This window comes from Sminthopsis crassicaudata, chromosome 3 (genome assembly GCF_048593235.1).
Source record: "Sminthopsis crassicaudata isolate SCR6 chromosome 3, ASM4859323v1, whole genome shotgun sequence".
Taxonomy (NCBI): Eukaryota; Metazoa; Chordata; class Mammalia; order Dasyuromorphia; family Dasyuridae; genus Sminthopsis; species Sminthopsis crassicaudata.
In genome coordinates this window covers 89409547-89433875 of record NC_133619.1, presented here as the reverse complement: position 1 = coordinate 89433875, position 24329 = coordinate 89409547, and the positions used below count along the sequence as shown (strand labels likewise).

Sequence of the window (24329 nt, the reverse complement as noted above, 5' to 3'; positions counted from 1 at the left end):
TAAGATTGGCCCTGAAGAGACAATGACATAATGCACTTTCCTCTATTCATTGTAGAAGAGGACTATGAATGTGAAATATCATAGAAGAAAAATGTTGAATTGTTTTTTTTAACTGGGGTTTTTTTGTTCTTTTTTTAATGACTCACTGGATAGGATAGGGAGATATATTCATATAAAGTGCAATATGAAGATGAAACTTTAAAAAAAATTTAACATGAAGAGATAATTGGATGGATGTCTATGACACTATTATATCTTTTAAGCAAATACTCATTATACCTACCAATAAGGCTGAATTAGACGAATGGAATTCTTAGGTTGAGGTTTTTCTATAGAAATGTAATAATAAAACTTAAGGCAACTATGAAAATATGACCCTGTTCAATTAGTGACTGGAGAAGAGTCTAATAAGGGTAAGGGTATGTGACATAATCACTACATGTCCCACTTGGTTTTGTTTGAAACAGATTTTTTATAATATATAAACAGCTTAATCTTAGTGTTTTTCTCAAACTGAAATTTACTAATCCCTTAAAATTAAAGCTTTTACATCTTTATCACCTAACACCTCCATCATATTTCTTGAAGATATCCTTATATCATTCAGAAAAGATGTAATAATACATAGACATAATCTTATTTGTGATTAAATAATTAAACCAATAAGCAAGAAGATGGTGAGTCAAAGAACTGATTTTCTAATAGTCAGAAAATGGTCAGAACAATAAAAATCAAAACAACAGAGTCCTACATACTTTGAAATGGTTTTTGAAAGCATCCAGTCTACAGATTCAATCAAGAGAAGAAGGGCCCCAAGCATAAAGGTAGAATATAGAGATGTGTGGTTAAAACCAGTAACTAAGAATAAGGCCTTAGCTGATCCTTTGTTTGAGAAATGTTAATAGGAGATTAAGATTTAGCCAGAGTGAAAAATAAGTCAAGGCACAGCATAAGAATACAAGATTCAGTGAAGAAAAACTTCACCTTGGAGTCCTGGGTCCTACTGTCTGATGAATCAGACTCCTTAATCCTTTTTTGTATGTCATTGGCTTCTTTGGTAGATGGGATGAAGTCTATAGAGCTGTTCTTTGAATAAAGTTTTCAAATGCACAAAAGCTATAGAATTACAAAGAAAATGAATTATGTTGAAATTCAGTTATCAAAATATTGGAGGGGGAAAAATCAAGTTCATGAATCCCATATCAAGAAGCCCTGGAACTCTAAAGTAATAGTCTAAAATAACAGCTCATCAGAAATGTAAATGATGGAGGGAGAAAGGTAGAGAACTTCATAATAACCAATATTAAATAATAAATACTTGTATAGAGAGGGGTAAGGGAAATAGCTTTGGGAGCCATATGGAAAATCGTCATTTTTGACTAATTAATTGGGAAACAAGAGCATTATATTCACTGGTCCATGATCAGCAAGACTAGGGGAAAAGGGGAAAAGGCCAGAAGCCCATAGACAACTTGCCAATAACATAGGATAGAAATAACTACCAAAGACCCTAGGATCCCACACTCAGAGCTACAGGTTGGGGAAAGTAATCAGTCAACAAGTATTTATTAAGAACCATGTTCTAGCCATTACTAAGTAATGACAGATTCCAATATGTTCACCAACTAGAGGAGAACCGGTATGGCATAATGGACAAGGCTCTGGACACGGAATCAGGAAGAACTAGATTTGATTGCCATCTCAGATATATTCTAGCAAAACTCAGTTTCATGCATAAAATGGAGAAAATAACATCCTCAAGAGACACAGGATAGGGATGGCTTGGAGAAGACCTGATATCTGACACATATTGCCTCTATAACAAGAAACATTAAACTTCTCAGTGCCCCCATGTAACTTTCTAAGCCCATGTTGCCAGGACAGGTACCCATCTGCATTAAGAGAGGGAGTTTCTTATACTAATGAAATCAGAAGTATCATGCAAAAGAAAAAATTGATAGTCTCCATTTCAAGTATTCTAGTGAGGATCAAATGAGATGATATATTTAAAGCACTTTTCAAACCATAACACTAGACATAAAAGTTACCCTAGCATATCCAATATATTTTCATTTCTTGATTTGTACTTTCACATATCTCATATTATATCATCTTCTCTTCACCTTCACAGCTTCCACCCTCATTGTACATCTTTATTGTTCATCCTCAGTGCCTCATACCTGGATTATTACAATAGCCTTCTGGCTGGTCTCCCTATCTCAAGTCTCTTCCCATTCTAATATGTCCTCCATTCAAGCTCCAAAATGGATCTTCCTCAAGTTTGTCTGACCATGTCACACTCTCCATATCTACTCATACTTAATACACTTCAGTGGCTCCCTGTTGCCTCTAGAATCAATCAAATATTGTTTGGCAATTAAATACCTTCACCACTCAGTCCTTTCCTATTTTTCCACTCTTCTTATACTTATTCCTTTCAATATACTCTTTTTGAGCTTTTCATTTTCAAAATACAGGCATAGATAGTTTTCAGTATTCGCTCTTACAAAACCTTATGTTCCAAATTTTTCTCCCTCTCTTTCCCCTAACTCCTCCCTTAGGCAGAAAGTAATCCAATGTATTCTAGAAAAATCCAATTTTTCTAAACATATTTCCACATTTAACATGCTGCACAAGAAAAATCATATCAAAAGGAAAAAATGAGAAAGAAAACAAAAAGCAAGCAAACAATTACAACAAAAAGTGAAAATAATATCTTGTGACCCTCATTCAGTCCCCACAATCTTCTTCTCTCTGGATGCAGATGGCTCTCTCCATCACAAATCTACTTGATATAGTCTTGATCCAGTGACAACTAACCTCTTTGCTATTCCTCTCTCTCCCTATCTGTCCCTCACTCCTGGAATGTTCTCTTTGCTCCTCCTAATTTCCCAGGATTCCCTCCAGATTCAGCTCAAATCCTACCTTTTGCAGGAATTTCATACTTCCATCTCACTTCCATATTAGCACTTCCCCACTGAGATTACTTTCTATTTATACTGTTTGTACAATTTGATTTTGGGGTTTTTGAGGGCAACGACCATGTTTGTCCCTTTATTTGTGTTCCTAATACTTAATACAATGTTTGGCACATAGTAAATGCTTAATAAATGTTTTTAGTTGACTAAATAACTGAACTAACATTAAGAACAAGACATACTTGACGGATGGAGGGAAGAACAAGAAATGCAAAGAGAGCAAGAAATAGTAAGCTTACTTTCTATAACTGGTCTGTTTAGTCATGGTTCACCCTCTAAGAACTTTTATTTATTGTCAATCTTACTCTTTTAAAAAAATCTGTTGCCACCCACCCTCGGAACTCCACTTGTTAATGCTTTCTCTATAATGCTTAATAATTATTTTTAGATACTGAAGACGGTGAGGGGCTCTTCTTAGGGGAAAGGATGGAAAAGACTCAGCATTCTCCTCTGAAGAGTCAGCTGGGTTTCTAGGAACCCAATACAAAGAGGGATAGTAGTTGATAAAATGAAATTTGAAATGACTGTCAATGAGCTGACTTGAGACTAGCTGTTGCTGCAAAGAAATACCATCTCTTGGCAAAGGGTCACAGGAAAGTATGGGTGGCAGTATTTCTCCCGATGCACTCATCCCTGATATTCAAACAAGAATTTTCAAAACTGCACTTTTAACAGAAATCTGAGAGCCTATTCTTACATACTCAATCATCAGATATAAACAAATAGAGGCAATTCATATATATATATATATATATATACATACATAAGGTACATTCTACCTCTTTCCCCCATAGATTTTCCCATAAAACAAGTATAGACCAAGAAAAATGTGATTTTTTTCATTCTTTATTATTCTACATTTCTAAAAGAGAAGGGGAAAAACACATTTTTAAAGTATTTATTAAAACAATTAAAATGATTCACATTAAAATTCCCAAATACATTTCAATCACATTATCACTTAATCAAAAATCACAGAAACAAAGTAGATTAATATTACCATCAGCCCTATACCTTATGTCAGTAACACCATCATCCATGTACCTATACACCTGGAACAAGTAAAACTTTATGAGGAGCTGAGTAATAAAAAATTTAATTTTATTTGTTTTATGGCCTGTGCCATAGAAAGCAAAACAGAATGGACTGGTGACTCTTTGGTTCTTATGTTCAAAGCTGCCATATATGTAAAGTTATGAGATAGGTGGCTTATGTCAGCCTCCTTTTATTGCTAAAGAAACAGGGCACATAAGAGTTAAGTAGCTTGCCTGTAGACACTACAGGGACAGGGATTGGAACCGTGATTATATTAGTTCAGGGAATTTCCAGATGAAGAAAATTTCTTTACCAATGCAGCCTTCTCTGTGACTTAAAGTCTTAGAAACTGTTCTATAATGATCAGAGGTCAAGTGATTTGGCCTGGACCACACAGAGAGGCAAGAACATATACCAATGACATGGTGGATCCGAGATCAGATCTCCATCCCTTACGGCACGCTATCTGCAAATAGAATGAATCTTCGACGTTCTGTGTGACCTACAGAAGTGCCTTTCTACAATTCTTGTGTAATGATAGAGTAAAGGACATTACACCAGATTCCACAGGGAATGACAAATTATTTTATATAGTCCCTCAAGGAGCTAACAATTTCTTAGTCTCAGAATTTATTTAGTTATCAAGATCATGATGGAGAAGCAGGGGATATAGCACAGGTCCCATAGCTCAACACATCAAAAGCAGAGCATCTGCCAAATACTTTCTTTGAGGCAATCAGATTAATAATTTAGCCAGGATCACATAACTACTAAATGTCTGGTTCAGATTTAAACTCAGATCCCCCTGGCTTCAGGGCATGTGTTCTATCCATTGTCCCATGCTATCTACTCTCTTCTTCATACTAAAGTCTACCTTTCAATGCTAGAATTAAGTTAAGTGATTTTCTAGGTTACCTTACAAATCAATGACAGAGAAAGGGGATATAGTCTAAGTCTCTAGCACTGTGTGACTAATTTCTTCAAGGACTATGTTAGAATCACATCACCTGTTACACTAAAGAGCTCTCAGAAGGTTGTGGCATTGCATTCTTTCCTTAGAGAAGGAAGATAGAACATTTGGGTCACAGTGCAACTTTTCAGTTGTTATCACTATTGCTCTATTATCAAACACATACACAGATAAATCTGGGTCTCTGCAAAATCCCTAGCCTTGTGATTGAAGCCTCCCATGGGGATGCAAATAAGGCATGGACATTGAATAAAGGTATAAGCAACTTATAAATTAGGAGTTATCTAAGTTCTTTCCTTCCATGTCAAAAAAGGTCACCAGAGATTGACTGGAATAAGCTACTGCGGAATGAAAGAAGCATTGATATCATGCACTGGTGCTGTGCATGAGGTAAGTGTTATAAGTGCTTCATCTTTCAGAAATTCAATCTCTTCAATTAGTTAAAGTCATTGCTAGGTTGGACCAAGGATTTACAGAGTCATCTTTTCTTAGCTGTGCCAAGGAGATACAAGACACACTTCCATAAGCACAGGCCAGGTGGAGCACTCCCCCCAGTATGAGGCTTTTGTGAATATTCCAGTTGTTCATGTTCTCTATCTCTTGGAAATATTGTTGATTTTTTGTTTTTGCCTGTCTGTGTATATGTTGAAATCCTCTCAAAAGAATATAAGTTCCTTGGGGACAAGAACTATTATTTGTGTCTCTTTTTTATCACCAGCACAGTGTTTGGCACCCGGTAGGTACTTAACCCACTGTTCACTAAATTAGGAAGAATAAGATTCATTGGAAATATTACTATCCCAAACCCCTAAGATATTTTTGAAGATACAAAAATTAATCAAACTCAACTTGGAATATAAGTAACTAGGACACAAAGATATAGGAACATTTCTCTTTTTTAGGAAAAGTTCCATTTAACTCTTTCCCTCCTATTTATCTAAGTCATTGTAATGATTGAAATAAAAGATCATAAGTCACAAGGTAACCATTATTATAGACATAGAGTTTGTGGTCAAGGGGATTGTAGTTGATACTCTGTATTTTCTCTAGCTTTTTATCCATGATGATACTCAGTCTGCCCTCTTTCCCAGTGTTTGTGTCATAGTAGTAAAAAATCTCTTCCTTTTTGGTGTTCATAGGTCGAACGGCATATAGAACCCCACATACAATGAAAGTATTGGTGACAGATGGCTTGTACTGCATGGTTTGCCAAGTGTTTAGCACCTCAAGTGAAGTGTCATTGATTCTGCTAATCACAATGTTACCAGTGCTGGCTTCAGTTGAATAGATAGCCCACAGTCCACTCTCATCCACAGATAAGTCTATATCTTGCCAATTGACACCAGCATAGGAAAAGCGGTTGTTATAAACGGCATTGGGAAGAGTCCGTCTCAGAATAATGGTGTTGGTGTTTAAGTTAAGCTTGGCAATGTCGGCTGTAGAATGATAGTTAAAGTACATGAAGTTGTTGTAAACGACCGTACCACTGCCTTCTCCATATAGGACTCGAACCTCTTTGGTTTGTCGGTAGAGCAGCAAGTCATCCAGAGTGTTGTAAAGTCGATAATACTCTAAATACCTTCCATCTGTGTTCAGGGGGGCCACCCAGTAGAGTGTTTTCTCTGGATCTCGCGGGGTGTAATCTTTCCCCCAGGCTCCATAGATATAGGAAGCCCCTCTCCAATTTAGCTGAACAATGAAAGGTTTGCTGATATTCACCACACCTCCATGACCACAGCTTCCTATATCCAAATAGAAATAAGAGGAAACTTTTTAGACCTAAAGAACCAGAATGTTATAACATTCAGACAACCAGAAAAAGTCATGAAGGATCTGTAGAGGTTTAATGATAGTGTCCTGGACTCTTAGAGGAGAGACAAAATCTCAATTCTATTTCAATTTCTGAGGCTGACTTGCTTAATTTTCCTAAAAATTAATCTTCCACTATGTTAGAAAAAGGGATAGAGACCAAACCTATAATTTATTGGAATAGGAAACTCCTTCTACCAAAGGCAGACCAGCACCTTCTCTGCAACAAATAGTCTTAGAGCACTGGGAAGTGTGTCCAAAAATAGATTTTCCTAGCTTTGTTTATCCACTCTGCTGAGCTGCCTCTGCATCATTAGGTAAATAGAGATCATTCAGCTTGTACCCAATGTTCTTTATTTTGTGGAAGGTGTTTCACAACTCTTCTTCTGGCATATTTGTTGACTTATTTACAAAAATAGGAACTAAAGCAGGAAAACACATAACATAATATGAGGGGAAAGTCTAAAGTCAGGGAAAACCTGAATCCAAATCTCAGCACTGGCACTTAGTAGCTCTGTGACTGTGCTCAAGCCACTTAAAGGAAGAAGAGGGCAACAAGCATTTATTAATTAGTGTGTTAAGCACTATGCTAAGCACTGTACAGATAGTTCTTCATTTGATTCTTGCTACGACCCTAAGAGTAGGTTTATTATTATCCCCATTTTACAACTGAGGAAACTGAGGGAAACAGAGGTTAAATGTCATTAAATGGCACACCTTTAAGGAAGTGTCTGAGGCTGGATTAGAACTTAGGTCTTCCTGACTCTTAGGTCAGCACTTTATTCATTGCTTCACTTACCTGCCTCAACTACTTAGTCTCAATTTTCCATCTATAAAAGGGGAATGATATTCACACTATGAGGGGGTTTGAAAAAAACACTTTGAAAACCTGAAAGCCTTAGGTAAATGAGATCCATCCCCAAGGAAAGTTAGGCAGTGACAATTTTGTCCTCAATATCTTCCAAACTCCCACCCTCTCCCAAATAAACTGTCAACCATTCCTTAATAAACTGCTAGCTAATGACAAGTTAAGACTCCTCTTCTTTCAGGAAGTATTTGCCTCTTAATAAGGGATCTTAAAAAATCTGATGAAAATTAACCTCTTAATTCTGGCTTTTCTGCTCCCCTGAAACAGGCAATGGGAAAGAAATATAATTACAATACCTAACATTTATATATATATATATATATATATATATATATATATATATATATATTTAAAATCTGCATGAGGTCCCCCTAACAGAAGTGGGTAGTGTAGTTATTATTGATCCCATTTTACAGATGAAGAAACTGAGGTTCCTTGGAACAGAAACATGAAAGTGATGTGACTGACACATAACAAGTACATGTCAGAGTCTAGGTTTGAACTCAGATCTAGCACCTTAACTATTATGACAGATTTCCTCTCATATTTAAGACAGAGGAGCTTGACCAATGTCCTTCTAATAACTCCACTGACATAACCACTTACTCTACATATTTTGGAAGGCCATTATCATCATTAGAGAGTCATGCTGATCTTTTTGGATATAGTAGAAACAAATTGAAGCTTTGTCATTATGATCTTAACACAACAAATCTATCATAAAAGACCCCAGAATCAATGATCTAGCCCATCCGTGGGAAAACACCCTATCTCTAACATGTGGATAAATGATTCAGGCAGGATAGGCATCTGGCCCTCCTCATTGCTCTCATTCTGTAATGACTGCCAATCCAAATAGCTCATGAGCTATAAAGAGAACAGAATTCTGCCAGTATTTTTGCAATAACAATCCAAGTAGTTTACTACCCAGTTTCTGAAAAACATTTCAGAGTTTCTCTTAGAAAGAATAAAAGGGGGGGATACCTAGCGAGGTGGCTTATCACATAACATAGCAAATCCAATTTCAAAAACATTTGAGGTCATTCGCCCTCTTCTCTCTCTTTCTCTCTCCCAGCTACACAGAGCAAAGCAAGCGGGGGAGGGCAGAGGGAGGGGGTGGCAGGGAGAAGAGCCAGAGTTACTCATTGTACATTGGCTTAAGTGCATGGGGGAGATCAGTGAAGCTTACCAAGCCCATAAGGAGAGTGGGAGCCAAGAGCACAGATCCAATGACTTGCCTAAGATTAGTATTGTAGAGGGGAAAAATCCCGGCTTTTGTCTCTGAATTTCTGTCACTGGCTGCAACAGAGGACAGTCCCACATTCTTGGTTTCTCAAGGACTGCTCAAAGGTGAAACTATTACAAGAAATCTTTCCTTTATTTTTCAAATGTGGCTGCATTTTTGTTCCAGAATTAAGTACGTGTTCCTTAAATGTTCCCATAAATCTGCGACTGGGTGAGAAAACCTACCAACCATTACAGCAGGTAGAGAAATGAAACCATTCTGTACCCAACCTCAAATAATTTTGCATATCATTAAGCTGAACACAGTCATGGGTTTATTTTAATAATGCATGTCCCGTTTCATAAATAAAAAAGTGTGTTCAGCCAAGAGACTGCTTTCCACCAAAGAAATAATAAATAAAATTATAAATTATTATTTCTTCCCCTAAAAGTGATCTCTCAGATGAATGCTTGTTTGCTTTTGTTTATGAAACAATGCATGAATTATTAAAATAAAGTTAGCAGTGTGTTCAGTTTAATGATAACAGAAACTGTGTTGAGATTCCATGTGCTATAAACTGACTTTCCTGTTTGAAATCTCTTCCAGAGCATTTATTTATTAAATTACATTAGACTGAGTAGTAGTGAGCAAGGTTATTTTTTATCTTTGATCAAAAGAATTCACAATTATTTGCTCCCCACCCAATTTTCCTGATGGAACATTGGGAAGGAAATATCCCAAACATGTAGTATCATGTTCTATTTGAAAAGGATGATAAAGCAATCCTTATTCAGGCACTACCATGGAGCTAGAGGTTTTTAGGTAATTCAGCTTTCACAGGTCCAAATTCTAAACTGTGGCAGGTTTGGTGTGTGTCTTATTGGAAAACTAGCAAATGTTTTGGAATGATTCATCATTCAAAAATGAAACCATTTCACAAGTCTCATGCATGTATCATGAACCTATATGTGATGTTCATTATCTTATTCAAAAAGCATTTATTAATTGCATGTCAACTACTATACTATGTAGGCACTAGGGGAACACAAGCAAAAATAAGAAACCCCCTCAAGGAGCCTACACTCTATATGGGGGTGGAAGGAGAACAGCATCTAAGTTTCTATGTAAATATGATACAAATTTAAATTTCCAGACATATAAACACAGAATATATACCAAGAAACAGTAATACCAAGAAAATAGGGCATCAGCCCTTGAGACAATTCAGTTTTATACTTACAACATTCCTATGAAATGAATAGGGTAGGAATTATTACCTCCATGTAATTTATGAAGAAATTAAAATTTACATAGCTAAGTCACTTCCTCAAGGTTACAGTCACAGAGGTAAGATTAAAACCTATTCTTCTGGAAGATGCCTTTTGTACTATACTATGCTGTATAACAATTGCCCTGGAATTAAACCTATTCCTCTCGTTATTCCTTTATTTCATTCTTCCATAAGTGGCAAACAACATGAAGAAGAATGGATCTTTGTGTCCTTGATTATACTGATAGTGAATCAGTAGAGAAAAAAAAAGTAGCAGTAGCTGTCCCATTAGGGACCCAACTGGCAAATTCTAATAGAGCAAAACATTGTCTCCCTTCCTTCCTTCTTTCCTTGCTTCCTCCTTCCTTCCCTTTCTTTTTTCCTCCCTCTCTCTTCCTTCCTACCTTTTCTTTTATTTCCATTCCCTTCCTCCCTCCTTCTCATAGGGAATCATATCCTTACTTATGGGTCCTCTGACCAAAGGAATATAAGTTTTGATTGCTGAAACCTTGCAAGATATCTTGGGATTTATGGGCTAGATTTCTTTCTTAAGGACCTTTCTTTAAATCCAAATCACTCTGGCTTTCATTGATTGACCAACAATAAGTCCCAATCCAAGCTTCACTTGGTCATTGTTTGGGCCCTGATGATTTAAAGTGAATGTAAATATAAATTATTTCTGTTTTAGCTAGAAGCCCTGAGGATCTTCACCAACCAGGCTGATTTTTTTCTTGGAACTAGGAAAAAGAGGCCATTTTTTATTTCATTTTTTAATTTAGACTTAATCATGGAATTGCATTGAATTTTCATTGTCTCAGAGAAACTGAAACTTATTAAAGACCTTAGCTTAAAAATGCCAAGATTTCCCAACTGCATCTGGGACCATCTCCAGTCATCTTGATCTATATCTTGCCAGTAGACCCAAATGGCTCTAGAGAAAAGAGGGAGCTGGTAACTGCACAGCCCTCCCTCACTTAAATTCAATTTATTTGGGAGTCATGACATCACCTTCCTGATGTAATTATATTCTTTGAAAACAAATGATTTGTCAACAACAACAACACCTATAGTCTATGGTGAACAGAGGAGTCGTCCCACACTATAAAAAGAGCAATTGTGATGGTTCACAGAAGGAAAGGCTATGCCAGACTCTCCCTGACTTGGGCCACCTCGCAGAAATAACAGGAAACATCAACCAGAAACTGCACCACTTCTTTCCCAACTCAATCTTACCTTCTTTTCCACCTTCACCCTTTACTCAAGGCTGAAGAAGTAACTTTTACTTCATTGCTCTGAATATTCTCTCATGCCTCTGCTAACTCTTTAATTCCAAAGTCTTAAAAACATCATTCCTCTTTTCTTCTTATCTCTAACCCAACTTTCTTCATTTCTTCCACTTTACCCTGCCTGCTCAAAAAGCATTCCATTCCCGCCTCACCTACTATTCAAGATCTAACAAGGGAACATGACCAGTTTTGCATTATTCCAATACTACAAAAAATTTGGGACCAACAACAGCAAGACTATTCTTTGTAGGGGTCTATACTGCCAAGATAGAACATCCAAGAACTAGCTAGTTGTTAGATTTGATTTGTTTGTGGCATGTGGAATAGGTATGCTAATCCTGGGGTCAGGAAAACCTGAAAATCAGACATGTCCTAGTTTTGGGTGATTCTGGGCAGGGATCTTCACCTTTGTGAATTTAGTATTTAGATCACATACTTCCCAGGGTTATTGTAAGGATCAAATGACATAATATTTGTAAAGCATTTTGCAAATCTTAAAGTGCTACATAAATACTAGCTATTATTACTGTTAGTATTGTGTCCAGCAGAAACCAAACCAGTCCAAGTGCATGACAACTATCAATCAATGCAATGTTATAAGTACTTTCAAATTCACCCCCTATGGGGCAATAAGATGGCATAGCAGATAAAGCAACAGCTCCGGAGTCAGAAGGACCTGAAGTCAAATCTGGCCTCAGACACTTAAGACTTACTAGCTATGTGATCCTGTGCAAGTCACTTAACTGCAATCACCTGGCAACAACAACTGCAAATTTACTTCCTAACCTTATGTTACAGATTGGAAAGACCTCTGCCTATAGATTCTGTGTGTTTGAAACCTGACTATTTCTGACTTATCTGATCTTGAGCAGATTTTACCAATCTTCATCTTGTCACCAATTAAATAAGGGAATTGACCTAGATAGATGTTCTATGGGATTCTCCCCAGCTCTAAATCTTAATGATCCTTGTAAATTCTGGGGAAACTTTGGGAGAAATTCTTGTTTTCTATCCAGATAATGGAAAATGGAAGTTTCTTTCCTCTCCATTAGAAATTGATAAGATTAGTCACCTGAACATTGGATTTAGAATTAGAAGACCTGAGTTTGTATATGTCTCCTCTTCCTCATCTGTTTCTTATTACAATGTGATCTTGGTCAAGTCACTTAACATCAAGAGCCTCTATATCCCCATCTAGACAGGCTTTAATATCTCATAAGATACTTTCTGACTCCTAATATCATGATTCTATTAATTTTTCATAGGACAGTCGCATAAGACCATATGGCTTTCTATCCAAGTGTAATCCAGGTAGTCAGATTTCATTGTTTGTATACATCTCCGAATTTGCTGGACAGCTTTTTAGCATTCTGTAAAAGAACTTGAAAAGCCATAATTCAGAAATGATTTGTGAAAACTCAACTGTGGCTATTTTAAAAATGCTGTGGTTAATGGCATTTTCTAAAATGCCATTTTCAGATATCTGCAGAGAAGCATGCTCTAATCTTAGATCTACTATTAATGCTATAAGCTATTAATGCCATACACTGTTAATACTAATACTATCCAGACCTCATAATAATCTCCCATGGGCAGGTCACTTAACCTTATCTGGCAAGCGGAGACTACTATTGACTTATGATATTAACAAAATTTAAATGTCCATAGCTATCAAATTCTAGATAAAGAAATCAGGACAGCTGGCTACACAGCTTCAGGCTGAAGACTTCTCTAGTTTCTTGGCTTCCAGGAAGTTCATTCTTTCCCTTTCATAGATTAGTTTTACCAGAGCATTAATCAATCAATATTCATTAAGCATCTACTATATGCCCAGCACTGTGCTAAGCATAGAATCTTATAAAGATTTAAAGAGACCTTAAAGATCATTTCATTCACACACACACACATCCCCCTCACAAATAAGCAAACTGACTTACAGAAAAGTGACATGATATGCCTTAAGGCCCACAGGTATTCAAAGGAAGTCTTCTGATGACAAATCTACTACTCTTTCCACTGGATCATATTGCTTCCCTATGACTGAATTCTATCATTAGAGCTTCCAATCTAGTCTCGCCTGGATGTAGTCACTTAGATTTGGCAATAGGAAGATATAGTCGGTTGGGTTTTTGGGCAGGCACAGAATTAATGGGGATAAGGCCAATTATCTTGGTTCAGAGGGTTCTGTGAAATGGAGCAGAAAAGAAGGATGCTGTTTGCAGCAAAAATAAATGATAGTATGCTTGGTATGATGCTGTAAATATATTGACTGAATCTGAGTTCTGGATGGGACAAGAGCTGGAAATTTGTAGCTGCAGGGAAGGAAAAATGGAGCCCAGAATTCTTTTATAGCTGACACTTGCGAATAGGTTTCCTTACTCTGTGCAGCTCTGCAGTGAAAAGTTAGACAGGCCAGATTTTAGAGTCCTATAATCGGGAGTAACTTTAATTAAAGTCTCCACAGGCTCACAACTTTGTGGTGCCTGGGGATTTTCCAAGCTCTCTCTCAATTCTGCATTATCAAGCAAACCAAACAGAAAAGGAGTGAGAGAAAGAAATTGATTTTAAAAACATGACAAAAAGTCAGTTTAATATAAACATCATAAATATAATATGAACAAAACCTGGAGAGTAGCCAAGTGGCTTGGCAGGAATTCAGGTACGTCCAAGGTTGTTGGGAAAGTGAAAGAAAATCTGGGATCAATTTACTCAAACAACCCAGCTCAGCTTGGGGTGTTATTCAAAGTCTATGTGTGGAGACCCAAGAGAGAACCCTGAAAAAGCATAATCGAGAAATTGGCCATGCTTTATTTCCCGCCTGACTATTAAGGAATAATGGCCTCCTTCTTTCTTGAGTCACTGACTCTTGATAACCCAAGTAAATAAAAGGTTGATATGATATACTAAAGGGACTCAGGAGACCTGGATTCTGATCCCAGTCTTAAGTGTAATTAGCTGTGTCACTTTGAGCAAGTCACTCAACCTCTAAAGATCTGTTTCCTTATCTACAAATAGAGTTAGACTAAATTGCCTCTGAGGTTCATTCCAACTCCAAAAATGTTGTGTCTAAGGTTTTCTTAGTAATTTTCAAATGCTAGAATAATCTGTTCCACTGGGGAATCTTTCTGAAATTAAGAGGGAAGAAAAAAAAAAACACCTTTCTATTTCCAGAAGCAAAGATCAATTCCTCTATTCACAGACTTGAATTTATCCCCATGGAAACCATAAGGAGATGTCATGCATAGGTCTATGAAATAACTACTGGTAGACAAACACATGTTTTTGGAGTCAAAGAATGTAGGTAGGCCTGAATTCAAGCTCTGCTCTTTCTAATCAATTAATTCATCAACAAGCCACTATTATACATATCATAAATTCTAGGTGTCAAATGTGGGCAAGACACTTAATCTTTTAACATCTCAATTTCCTCTTCTCTACAATAAGGGAGTGAGATTAGATGATATCAAGGTCCTTTCCAGTGCTAAAAGTTATCATCCTCTAATGTTAATTAAAAAACAAGGACATTTCACCTCACTAACAAGGAAAAAGACATTTTCCCAATTCTCCCAAATCTGCATCACATAATGGCCTCTAATTAACTATAAGAAGGGTTGGAAGGGATACTGAGTGGTTCTTCTACTTGGCACAAAACTGAAAGGATTGTAACCATGACACACTTTTTAGGTGAGATCTTCTATAGAAAACTGACACCTGGCTACACAAAGTAAGGCTTGAAAGAAAACTGACTGTAGGCAATAAAAATCAATAAAAATGGAAAGCGCTGAGAAAGTCAATGCAATGATCCTCACTATTGTCAGATGCAGCCTTCCTCTGTCGTTGATACAGCTAGAAAGGATTGGTGACAGTGCTGTTAGCTCATACCATTTATTTAGCTTGTCTAGAGAATGTATTGAATGCATTGGAAGCTAGTACGTTCTGGTTCACAGGAGGCTTTTTTATTTCATTTACTAGCTCAACAATTATAGACCTATTTCTTTAAAGAGAGGCCAGATTCCATCCCTTCTCTGCACAAAAATTTCTAGCACTTTCCTATTGCCTTTTAAAGTTCAAACCCCTTTGACTTGTGAATAATTGTCCACAAGCCAGTGCCAGCTTTATCTCTTACTCTTCCACTGAGTCAGAGAAAGCATGGTATGATGGAAAGAGCTCTTTATTTGGGATTCAAGAAAATCAGCTCTCTAAAACTCCACTTATGGAGAAAATACAAATCTGTGAGAGTCATTTTGCTCACCCAAGAATTTCTTACATCAATCAAATATTAATCCAGTTCCTATTCCTGTCCCTCCATTGGAAGGTTCAAATGAGATAATGTGTGCAAAGCATGATGTCAAGCATTGAGTACAATATCCATGTCAGTTTTTGCTACTTCTTGCTTCTAGCCAGAAGAAAATTCTGTTTCTCAGACTTTTCTACACCAGCCAGCTTTATATCTTTGCTAGTTGAATTTCCTGATCACCCTGGTAGCCAATAAGCTTTTCTGGGAACTAGCCCAGTTCTTTGTTTAGCTCTTTCTCTGGTGCATTTACATCCTACTCTCTTGTATATGCATTCACAGTTTCCTTATCATGTCTATCAATCAACTTGGGTATCTCTTCATATCTAAAACTACATTTCTTTTCATTACTGTGCTCTGCATATGAGATGCCTAATAAATGCATTGTTAAGATTTACTTTTAAACATCTACTCTTTGCATACTATTCTCTGTCCAAGGTACTCTGAGGTTTACAAAAAGCAAAATACTACTTTCTGCCCTCCAAGAATGCATTCCCTATTTTTTAAAAGGCAAAATTTCTAGCTATAATCCAAAATAGCAACAATTCAAGTCACCAAATAATAAGTCTAGTATGAGTGGTACAAACAAACAAAAATGCTAAGAATTCAGAAGGGTCAGAGATCATTTCAGACTGGGGTAATCATGAGGGTGATTAGATTTATGCTGAGCTTTGAGTAGGATTTCAATGAGCAGAAACACAAGGGGAGGGTATTCCAAGTGAGCAATTTGGTTCAGTTCGTGCTAGCTGAATTTTAAAAAGCCATTTTAAAAAACCTAATAAAAAATGAAATCCAGATGGACAAAAAAATAGTTTTGTTTGTTTTTTTTTTTTTTTCCTAAGACCTTGGTGGTGGATTTGAGGGATTGCTCTAGCCCAGGAAGCTGAGCTCTGCTGATATCATGTCCATCAGGACATAATTATCCCAGTAAGGAAACTATTGCAATAGTTTCAGGCATGAATCACAGAATCCCAGTCCAAGTTAAAAGGGAAATTAGAAGCTATCTGTTCCAAACTGGACCTAAACAGTCATTGCCTCAACAACATTCTAACAAGTGATCATTCAGCCTCTGCTTGAAGACCTCTAGTGATGAGGTTCTTATTGTCCATGGAGGCTGTCCATTAGATTTTATAGTTCTCTTTGTTAAGAATTTTTTTTCTTGTAACATTAAAGCCAAGATCTGTCTCTTCACAACTTCTGCCTATTACTCCTATCCCTGCCTTCTGGGGACAAACAGACTTAGTTTAATTTCTTTTCCAGGTGACAGCCTTTGAAAGATTTGAAGGCTGTAATCATGCCCTTCTACCCACCCTCCAAAATGTTCTCTTCTCTAGGCTATATATGTCCAATTCCTTCAATTGATCTTCACAGGGCATTGTCTTCAGTGTCCTCACCATTCTGGTTATCTTTCTTTGGACATGTTCCAAATGTCAATGACATTCTTTAGACAGTGATTCCTGGAACTAAAATTTGCTCTCCATATAACAGGTACTCTATCGATGCATTGTTGATAAAATTGACTCTCAAATATATTGACTCTTTGTATACTCTATATTCAAGAAGCTCTGTGGTTTACAAAGACAAAAATACTACTTTTGACTTCCAAAACTATATTCTCTGTTTTTTTAAAGGCAAGATTCATAGATATAATCTAAAACAGCAATAATTCAAATCATCAAATAGTAAGTGTCTTATGAAAGGTACAAACAAACAAAAATGCTAGAAATTTAGAAGGGTCAGAGATCATTTCAGACTGAGATAATCATGAGGATGACTGAATTTATACCAAGCTTGGAAGGATGAGTAGGATTTCAATGAGCAAAAATGCTAAAATGTGTTCTGAATAGGATCAGTTTCCCTTGGTTTCCTTTATAAGCATTGTTAATTATTTATCATTTCATTCTACTCATAATGTTTCCATATATAATTCTTTTACCCTTTGAAGGAACTCTATTAAATGCACTCTTGTAGTCTAGTATGTGGCAGTTGTATAGTGAAATTATAGAGGGAATATGGGGAAAAAAAGCTAAAATTGAACACCAGGTTTTGATGACACTGAGAGAAATAGAGTAAAAGGATATCAGTGATAAGGTCTAGCAAATCTTTGAATCTAAAGAGTCAGTCAGGCTCAGAGACCAAATAATAAATGAAACTTAGAACTTAGAGGTCATCAGATCTTATAATATAATAAAGGAAGAAGTCCTGGTCCAAGACCAAAAGTCCCTTGGCTCAGCTCTGGAAAGAAGCTGATACCCTAAGAAGTTAATTTAATCATCAAGGCTTATATCCTAGGACAACATCCTTAATACAGGATACTTATAATTAGACAACATTTTATGCCTAAATTTTTCACTTCCACTCTGAATCCTTTTTTAATAGTCCTTAACTCTTAGTTATTCTCTTTATATATTCTCTCTACACATACTTTAATCTCCCAACATCGATGTCAATATGAATTCATTTTATCAAATTCTAAAGCCAAACGTAAGCTGAAATATATGCTTCCTAATTGATCTCTCTGCTTCCAAACTCTCTCCTTTCCAATCCAGCCTCCTTGCAGCTGCCAAAACAAAAAAATCCCCCTAAAGCACAAATTTGAACATGTCATTAACCTGCTTAAAATCCTTCAGTGCTTCCATATTGTCCTATTTTGCTTGTTCCCAGAAGGCAATGGGTAGAAGATGCAAAATAGCAAATAGATGTTTAATGTAAGGGGAGATATCTATTTAAATTAGAGGTATCAAAAACTGGAACCTTGGGAAAGAGAGATTTTTCCTGCCTTGAAGCTTTTAAGGAAAGGATTGATGACCACTTATAGGGAATTTGGGGAGGGGAGGGATACTTTTCAGGGTGATATGAAATGGGTGTCCCTTTCAGGTCCCAAATTCTATGGTTCTCATAAAATCAAACTCCTCAGTTCTCCAAAATTTGATTCGACTCTACTTTTCCATCAATTCCACATTATTCCACATTTATACACTTGATGTACAGCCAGGCTAGATTGTTTCTCAATTTCAATGTCCCATCTCCTATATCCAAGAATTCATCCAAGCCATCTGCAGTGCCCAGAAAGTACTCCCTCCTGTTTCTAAGATTCCTTATCTTCCTCCAAGGCTCAGTCTGTTGAGATTCAAAAGGAGACCGCAAAAGGTTGGGGTTGCAAACAAGTGTAGAGAAGTGTCTCAAAAGACTTTGCAGGCTTGAACCCATCTCCAAGTCAAGGGGCAAAGTTTATTGTAACTGCAATACCAATTGAAGCAGGCTAAGTTCCCGAAAGAATTTAGCAAGGAACCAGGAGCAAGAAGATAAAATTATAGGAAAAGATAAATCTGGTTCTTCATGTCATTGATATGCTTATTTCATGACTTAGAGGTAGAACTGAGGAGTAGTTTGGTATGCACTTCACAATTTGTCTCGGGAATCCTGTTATCACTGACCAACAGATTGCTATCTGGCAGTCAGCAATGCTCATAGGATTATTCTACAATATTCCTAAGGCCAGAAGACTTAAGACAGATTGTTAGAACAAAAGCACCTCTAAATTCTGGGAGCATCAGGATTACTGCATTATTTCTCCTAGAAGCTGCACCCCATCAAATCCAGTTGCCACATCCTTGGAACCTTCCTAGTTGTTAGTATTAAATCCCCCAAATCCACTATTTATTTGTCTCCAGATGTGTTGCATCTCCCCTACCCAACAAAATGTAAACTCCCTGAGGACAGAAACTATGGTGTTGTTCTCTTTCTAGCCCCAGCGAACAGCACAGTGCCTTTCACACTGCAAAAGGAGCTTAATAAATGTGTGTTGTATGGAACTGAAGAAAATAAAACCAATCCAATGTGTTGGCACCTTTCACAGAAGAGTCCCCTGGTGTGTATTATGTAGAACTATGTGGAAAGGAGATTTAAAATAATGAGAATAAACCCCTGTAGGGAACACTGGAGGAAGGTGAAATCCTATCTCTTTTTGACTTCAGCAATCCACTTATTCTGCTTTCCTACATCAAAAATGCAATCCACCAAGGTGTTTGAGTACTTTGGCAGAGATATAATTACATATTTTTTTTGTCTTTCTACTTCTTAAGTGTCAAAAAACCTCCACATTCTCCCCCATTTCCTCACCTCTTTGACCCTGACCAAGAGGTAAATCAAAGAATGCTTACCAGGTGGGATAAAGAGATTTGTATTGTTTTGACCTCTAAACTCTTCACACTCCTTCAGTCTATTCTTCAGGGCCACAATTTCCCGACGGATTTCAAGGATATTGTTTTTGTCTAGTGACTCCAACTCCTGCACCAGGAGAGTCATATTCCTGATCTGAGGAAATAAAAATTCAGAGTGACTTTATATTATTGTGCAATTTCTTTCATAAACATTTGGGGGATGAATTTGTCATTTAGTGAAACATTGCCAGAGAATACACCAGAGGGCTTGTGAATGGTTTCATTTGGAAGAATACATTTTATGGGTTAGCGTGAATGCCTGTCAGATTTCAGGCAAATGTGTGTGACAAGAAGAAAATGGCAAAGATTTTAACAGCTTTAATAATAGACTGTAGCCTCTTTCAGAACATCTACACATGTCCATTAAAGTTCATTTCTAATAACATGCCCCTATAAACGTGTGCTTATTCATTCTATCTTATAATTTTGTTTCTAATGAATGTTAAAGCTCTCTGTACACTTCAAGTTCAAAAGTGTATATTAAGAATTGTGAATTTTTCTACTGGTGATTTTTTATTAATGTATTGGTTAATATTCATTATTAGACTATAATACTATAAGATAGTCTATATTCAAAGACCAGAAATGACCTCACCAAAATGAATTCCCCAGATATTATTTTAAGGGTGTAGCAAATGGTGGAATGAAAAGTTATAAAAGGATCTAAGGGACAAAACCACATTTAAAAAAAAATAGACCAGATTATGTTATTCTGCATTTCAGTTCTTTAGCAAACACAATGCAACAAATAAAAGTGTTCCTAGGCAGGATTGGAGAATTGAGTCCAGACAAGAGAAGGTTTCAGCTGTTTGATTTGGCATGACATGCAAGATTTAATTATATGTAGGTCATATCCATTTTAAGGAAGGAAGATCAATTTTATGCTGAAACCCTGTTAACTCATTAATGATATTAATGAAAATAAATTGCTAATACTTAGTGTTTTGTAATATTTCCAAGTATCTTTACAAAAATTATTTCATTCTGTCTCCACATTTTGCAGATGACAAAAATTGGGATTCAGAAAGGTTAGAGGTCATACTCAAGTCCAATCATCTTCCCTTTGCCCCACCAGGTGATGTTTGATTCATGTGATCAACCTCACATCAATTCAAATAAGCAAAAACCTTTCTGATCAGGATCCATGTAGTTACAATCATGTTTCTATTCAACAGAGATATTTTTTTTTAATTATTTGAGAACTTGGAGAATCTTGTGAATGAACTATGAATAAGAAACCGCATTAGCCAGGAAGCACTTGGGACCTAAACTGGGTCGTAGCTTAGGACTGTTATTTGTCCTTCATTCTCATTCATTCTTCATTCTCAAAGAGGACCATGAGATCAGGGAGGTGATGTCATGATTTGCAAGTGAATTGGATTTAAGTAAAGGAGGGCTATGCAAAGTCACCAGCCTCACTTTCTTCTCTAGAGTCACCTGGGTCTAGTGGCAAGACATAGAACAGATTGACTGGAAATGGTACCAATATGCAATAGAAGACCTTGGCCTTTTAAAATTAAGATCTTTAACAGGTTTCAGTTTGACATGAGGCAACACCCAGGTTTAGATTAAGGCTAGGTTAGCATTAAAACAGTTCAGGGTAACAACCTTAGCAAAAGCACGAGATGCATTCAAGCAGATTTGAGTAAGAACAGGAAATAGAATTTGGCAAGAGAGCAAGAATAAAATGTAAATGAAGTGAGGAAATGGACATTTCAAGACCATGCTAAAAGAACTATACTGTATCAGGTGGGAGCTCAATGATCAGTTCATTTATTGGACAGATTTTGGTAGATATTCTATTAAGCATTAAGGAGGAGACAAAGATCAATTAAGACATGAATTAAGGCATCATGACTGTCTCCAGAAATTTATTCTGAAGTCCTATGGAAATACAGAAGCACGAGAAATTCATTTCCAGATGGAATATCTACAAGCAATCATAGAGTAGATAGTATGTGATCTGGGATTTGAAAAATAGGTAGGATTTCTACCTTCAGGGATGGGAGTGGGATAAAGCCACTTTCTAGGCCAAATGGTATAGACAAGTTGAGTGAAAAGCTCAAGTGTATACATGAAAGAATGTGGTCTCCCACAGCATAAAAAGATTATACTATGAAACCACTGTCCACAAAATATGCACTTTAAATTATTTTTCCAGTAGAAGTGATGGACAGGTTTGCCTGATAACCACATATATATGCAAAATGTTTAATTCCCAACTTCTCTTGATGTTATGGCCCCTAACCATGGAATAGCTCAAAAGTACATGGGATACTGAAATAAACAATCTATTTAGAACCAGATAACTTAGCTTTAAATCCCAGCCCTGCTATGTATATTCCCTGAACAAATTGCTTCACTTCTTTAAATCTATGTCTTCATTTATAAAATGAAAGAGTTGAAACAGATGACCTTTAGGATCTTTTCTACTTCTGAATCCTAAGGTGCAGAGAAAATAGTGAAGTTGTGGGCTGTGCAAAATGAAAAAATTGGTGGGGTTGGGGGTTTTTATTGCAAATCACTGAATAAAGGCAAGAAGATAGACTAAAGTGGGAGAAGACAAAACTCTTCCCTGCTTGACTAGCTTTTGTTCTAGCCCATCATTTTGTTTATATGCTAAGCAAATAAAATTGGGAGAGGAAGATGATCCTCGGGGCCTTAGTCTCTGCATAGTCATGTGGTGTTTGGGGGTGATTCAGTTTCACAATTCTGCATTTAACAGGGGTTATCTAGTCAGTTGAGTGACATAAACTTAAAAAAAAAAGATTCAGAATAACAAAATAGATTTGCTTTTAGCCTAGGGAATTTACCTTGATTTGATTTGATACCTTAGTCAGATATAGTGGCTCATTATAAGTTCTCCAGCTTACATTCTAGTCATTGTACCTCAGTAGATGGGAGCAAACAGCCTTGAAGAGCTAAAGCTTAGCATGCCAGAGAATATTTAGTTGACTGCAAGACTAGCAAAGATGCCCAGCAAATACAACAAGATGAAGAAGAGAAATAACAAAGATGAGAAGAGATGTGATCCCCAAAAAATGACATTCACTCAACAGAGAACAGAGATATAATAATACCTAAAAGAGAGCAATTTAATGACATCCCCTGGGAGCATTAATACCTCTGTGGGGTATTAATGTCATCCAGATCCTACATATTGCAGCTTTTGTACTTTTTATGAATATACCTTGACCATTCAGATTCTCTTTATGTTTGTGTCCTTCTTCACATGGGTATCCTTCACAAATGTACCCTGTGAGTTCCGGTAGTGACCCTTCATGAATATTCTATACGTATTTGCCCTTATTTACTGGTAGTGGGATAATCTGCGTTTGGGTGTATGTAACATATACATTCATTGAAGATTCTGTTCTATGACTTTATTGGCTATCGTATTTGAACAAATGTCTTTTTCATGAAGTGAAAACTTTACTTTTACTCACAAGCAAAAGTAAAATAAATCATGGGGAGTGTCTCAATTTTGGTATAGTTTTCAGGGAAGCCCATGACATGGGGCTACATAGGGATTGAGCCTGCCAAACTTGATCTCATTAGCACTGTGTTTTAAATAGCAGTTACCTGGTCCCCATTGAGTGAAAAAAAGAATCCTGATTCATATAGCACTGACTACCAAAAGACTAAATGTTACAATCCTATCTCTTTACCTAATTATGTTTTTCAAAGAGGACTTGATGCATAATCCTAGGAAAGGTATTTCATCAGTTTCCTTTGCAAGAAAGCAATGGAAATAAATAGCAATTATGCAAATAGGTAGCTGTGGCACAAGAAAAATGACATTTCATTTTTTTTCTAGTAAATAATTCAAAAGAGGATAGTGAACCACTTACCTCTAACTCCAATTGGTCAATAATGACATTGCTTCCCACAAAACTGGATTTCAATTCTATGATCAGTGTTTGCATCTCAGTCACTTCTAATTTAACCAACTCAAAGTCCAGTTTATTATATGTAATGCTGGTCTCTTCCATGACTTGAATTCTCATGCTTAGGTTTAGGAGTCTCCGTTCAAATACCTGCATCGTTTTAGTATACTCCTTTACCTGAAAGGTGGAAAAGAATCCAGATCAATAACAATATGATTCCCAAAACCCTAACTTTCCTGAATGTGTCCCATCAATCGACAACCAAATCTAAAGGGTTTTTCTCTAAAGAAGCTAAATAAAAGCATCTATTTATGGATTTCAACTAGTCTTCCAACTAGACTGGTTGAAAACAGTGTGACCTTTCATTTCATGTTTGGTAAATATATCATCATCTCCAGTAATGCATGAAGACATATCATTCTTAAACAACAAATAAAAGCACTAGAAAAGCAAAGCAGGCTTGGTTCTGATAACAAGGAAAATG

The 24329-nt window shown here is 36.6% G+C and overlaps 1 protein-coding gene across 1 annotated transcript in view; it reads right to left on the bottom strand.

Moving 5' to 3' along the window:
• Positions 1 to 4636: 4636 nt before the first annotated feature.
• Positions 4637 to 24329, bottom strand: part of OLFM4 (olfactomedin 4) — a 36931-nt gene continuing 17238 nt past the window's right edge. Inside the window, exons 3-5 of the mRNA XM_074299207.1 lie at positions 23810 to 24022; positions 19899 to 20052; positions 4637 to 6725 (exon numbers count right to left, since the gene is read on the bottom strand). Coding sequence (XP_074155308.1) covers positions 5926 to 6725; positions 19899 to 20052; positions 23810 to 24022 — 1167 coding nt within the window. The 3' untranslated portion in view covers positions 4637 to 5925. The remainder of the gene's footprint in view (positions 6726 to 19898; positions 20053 to 23809; positions 24023 to 24329) is intronic.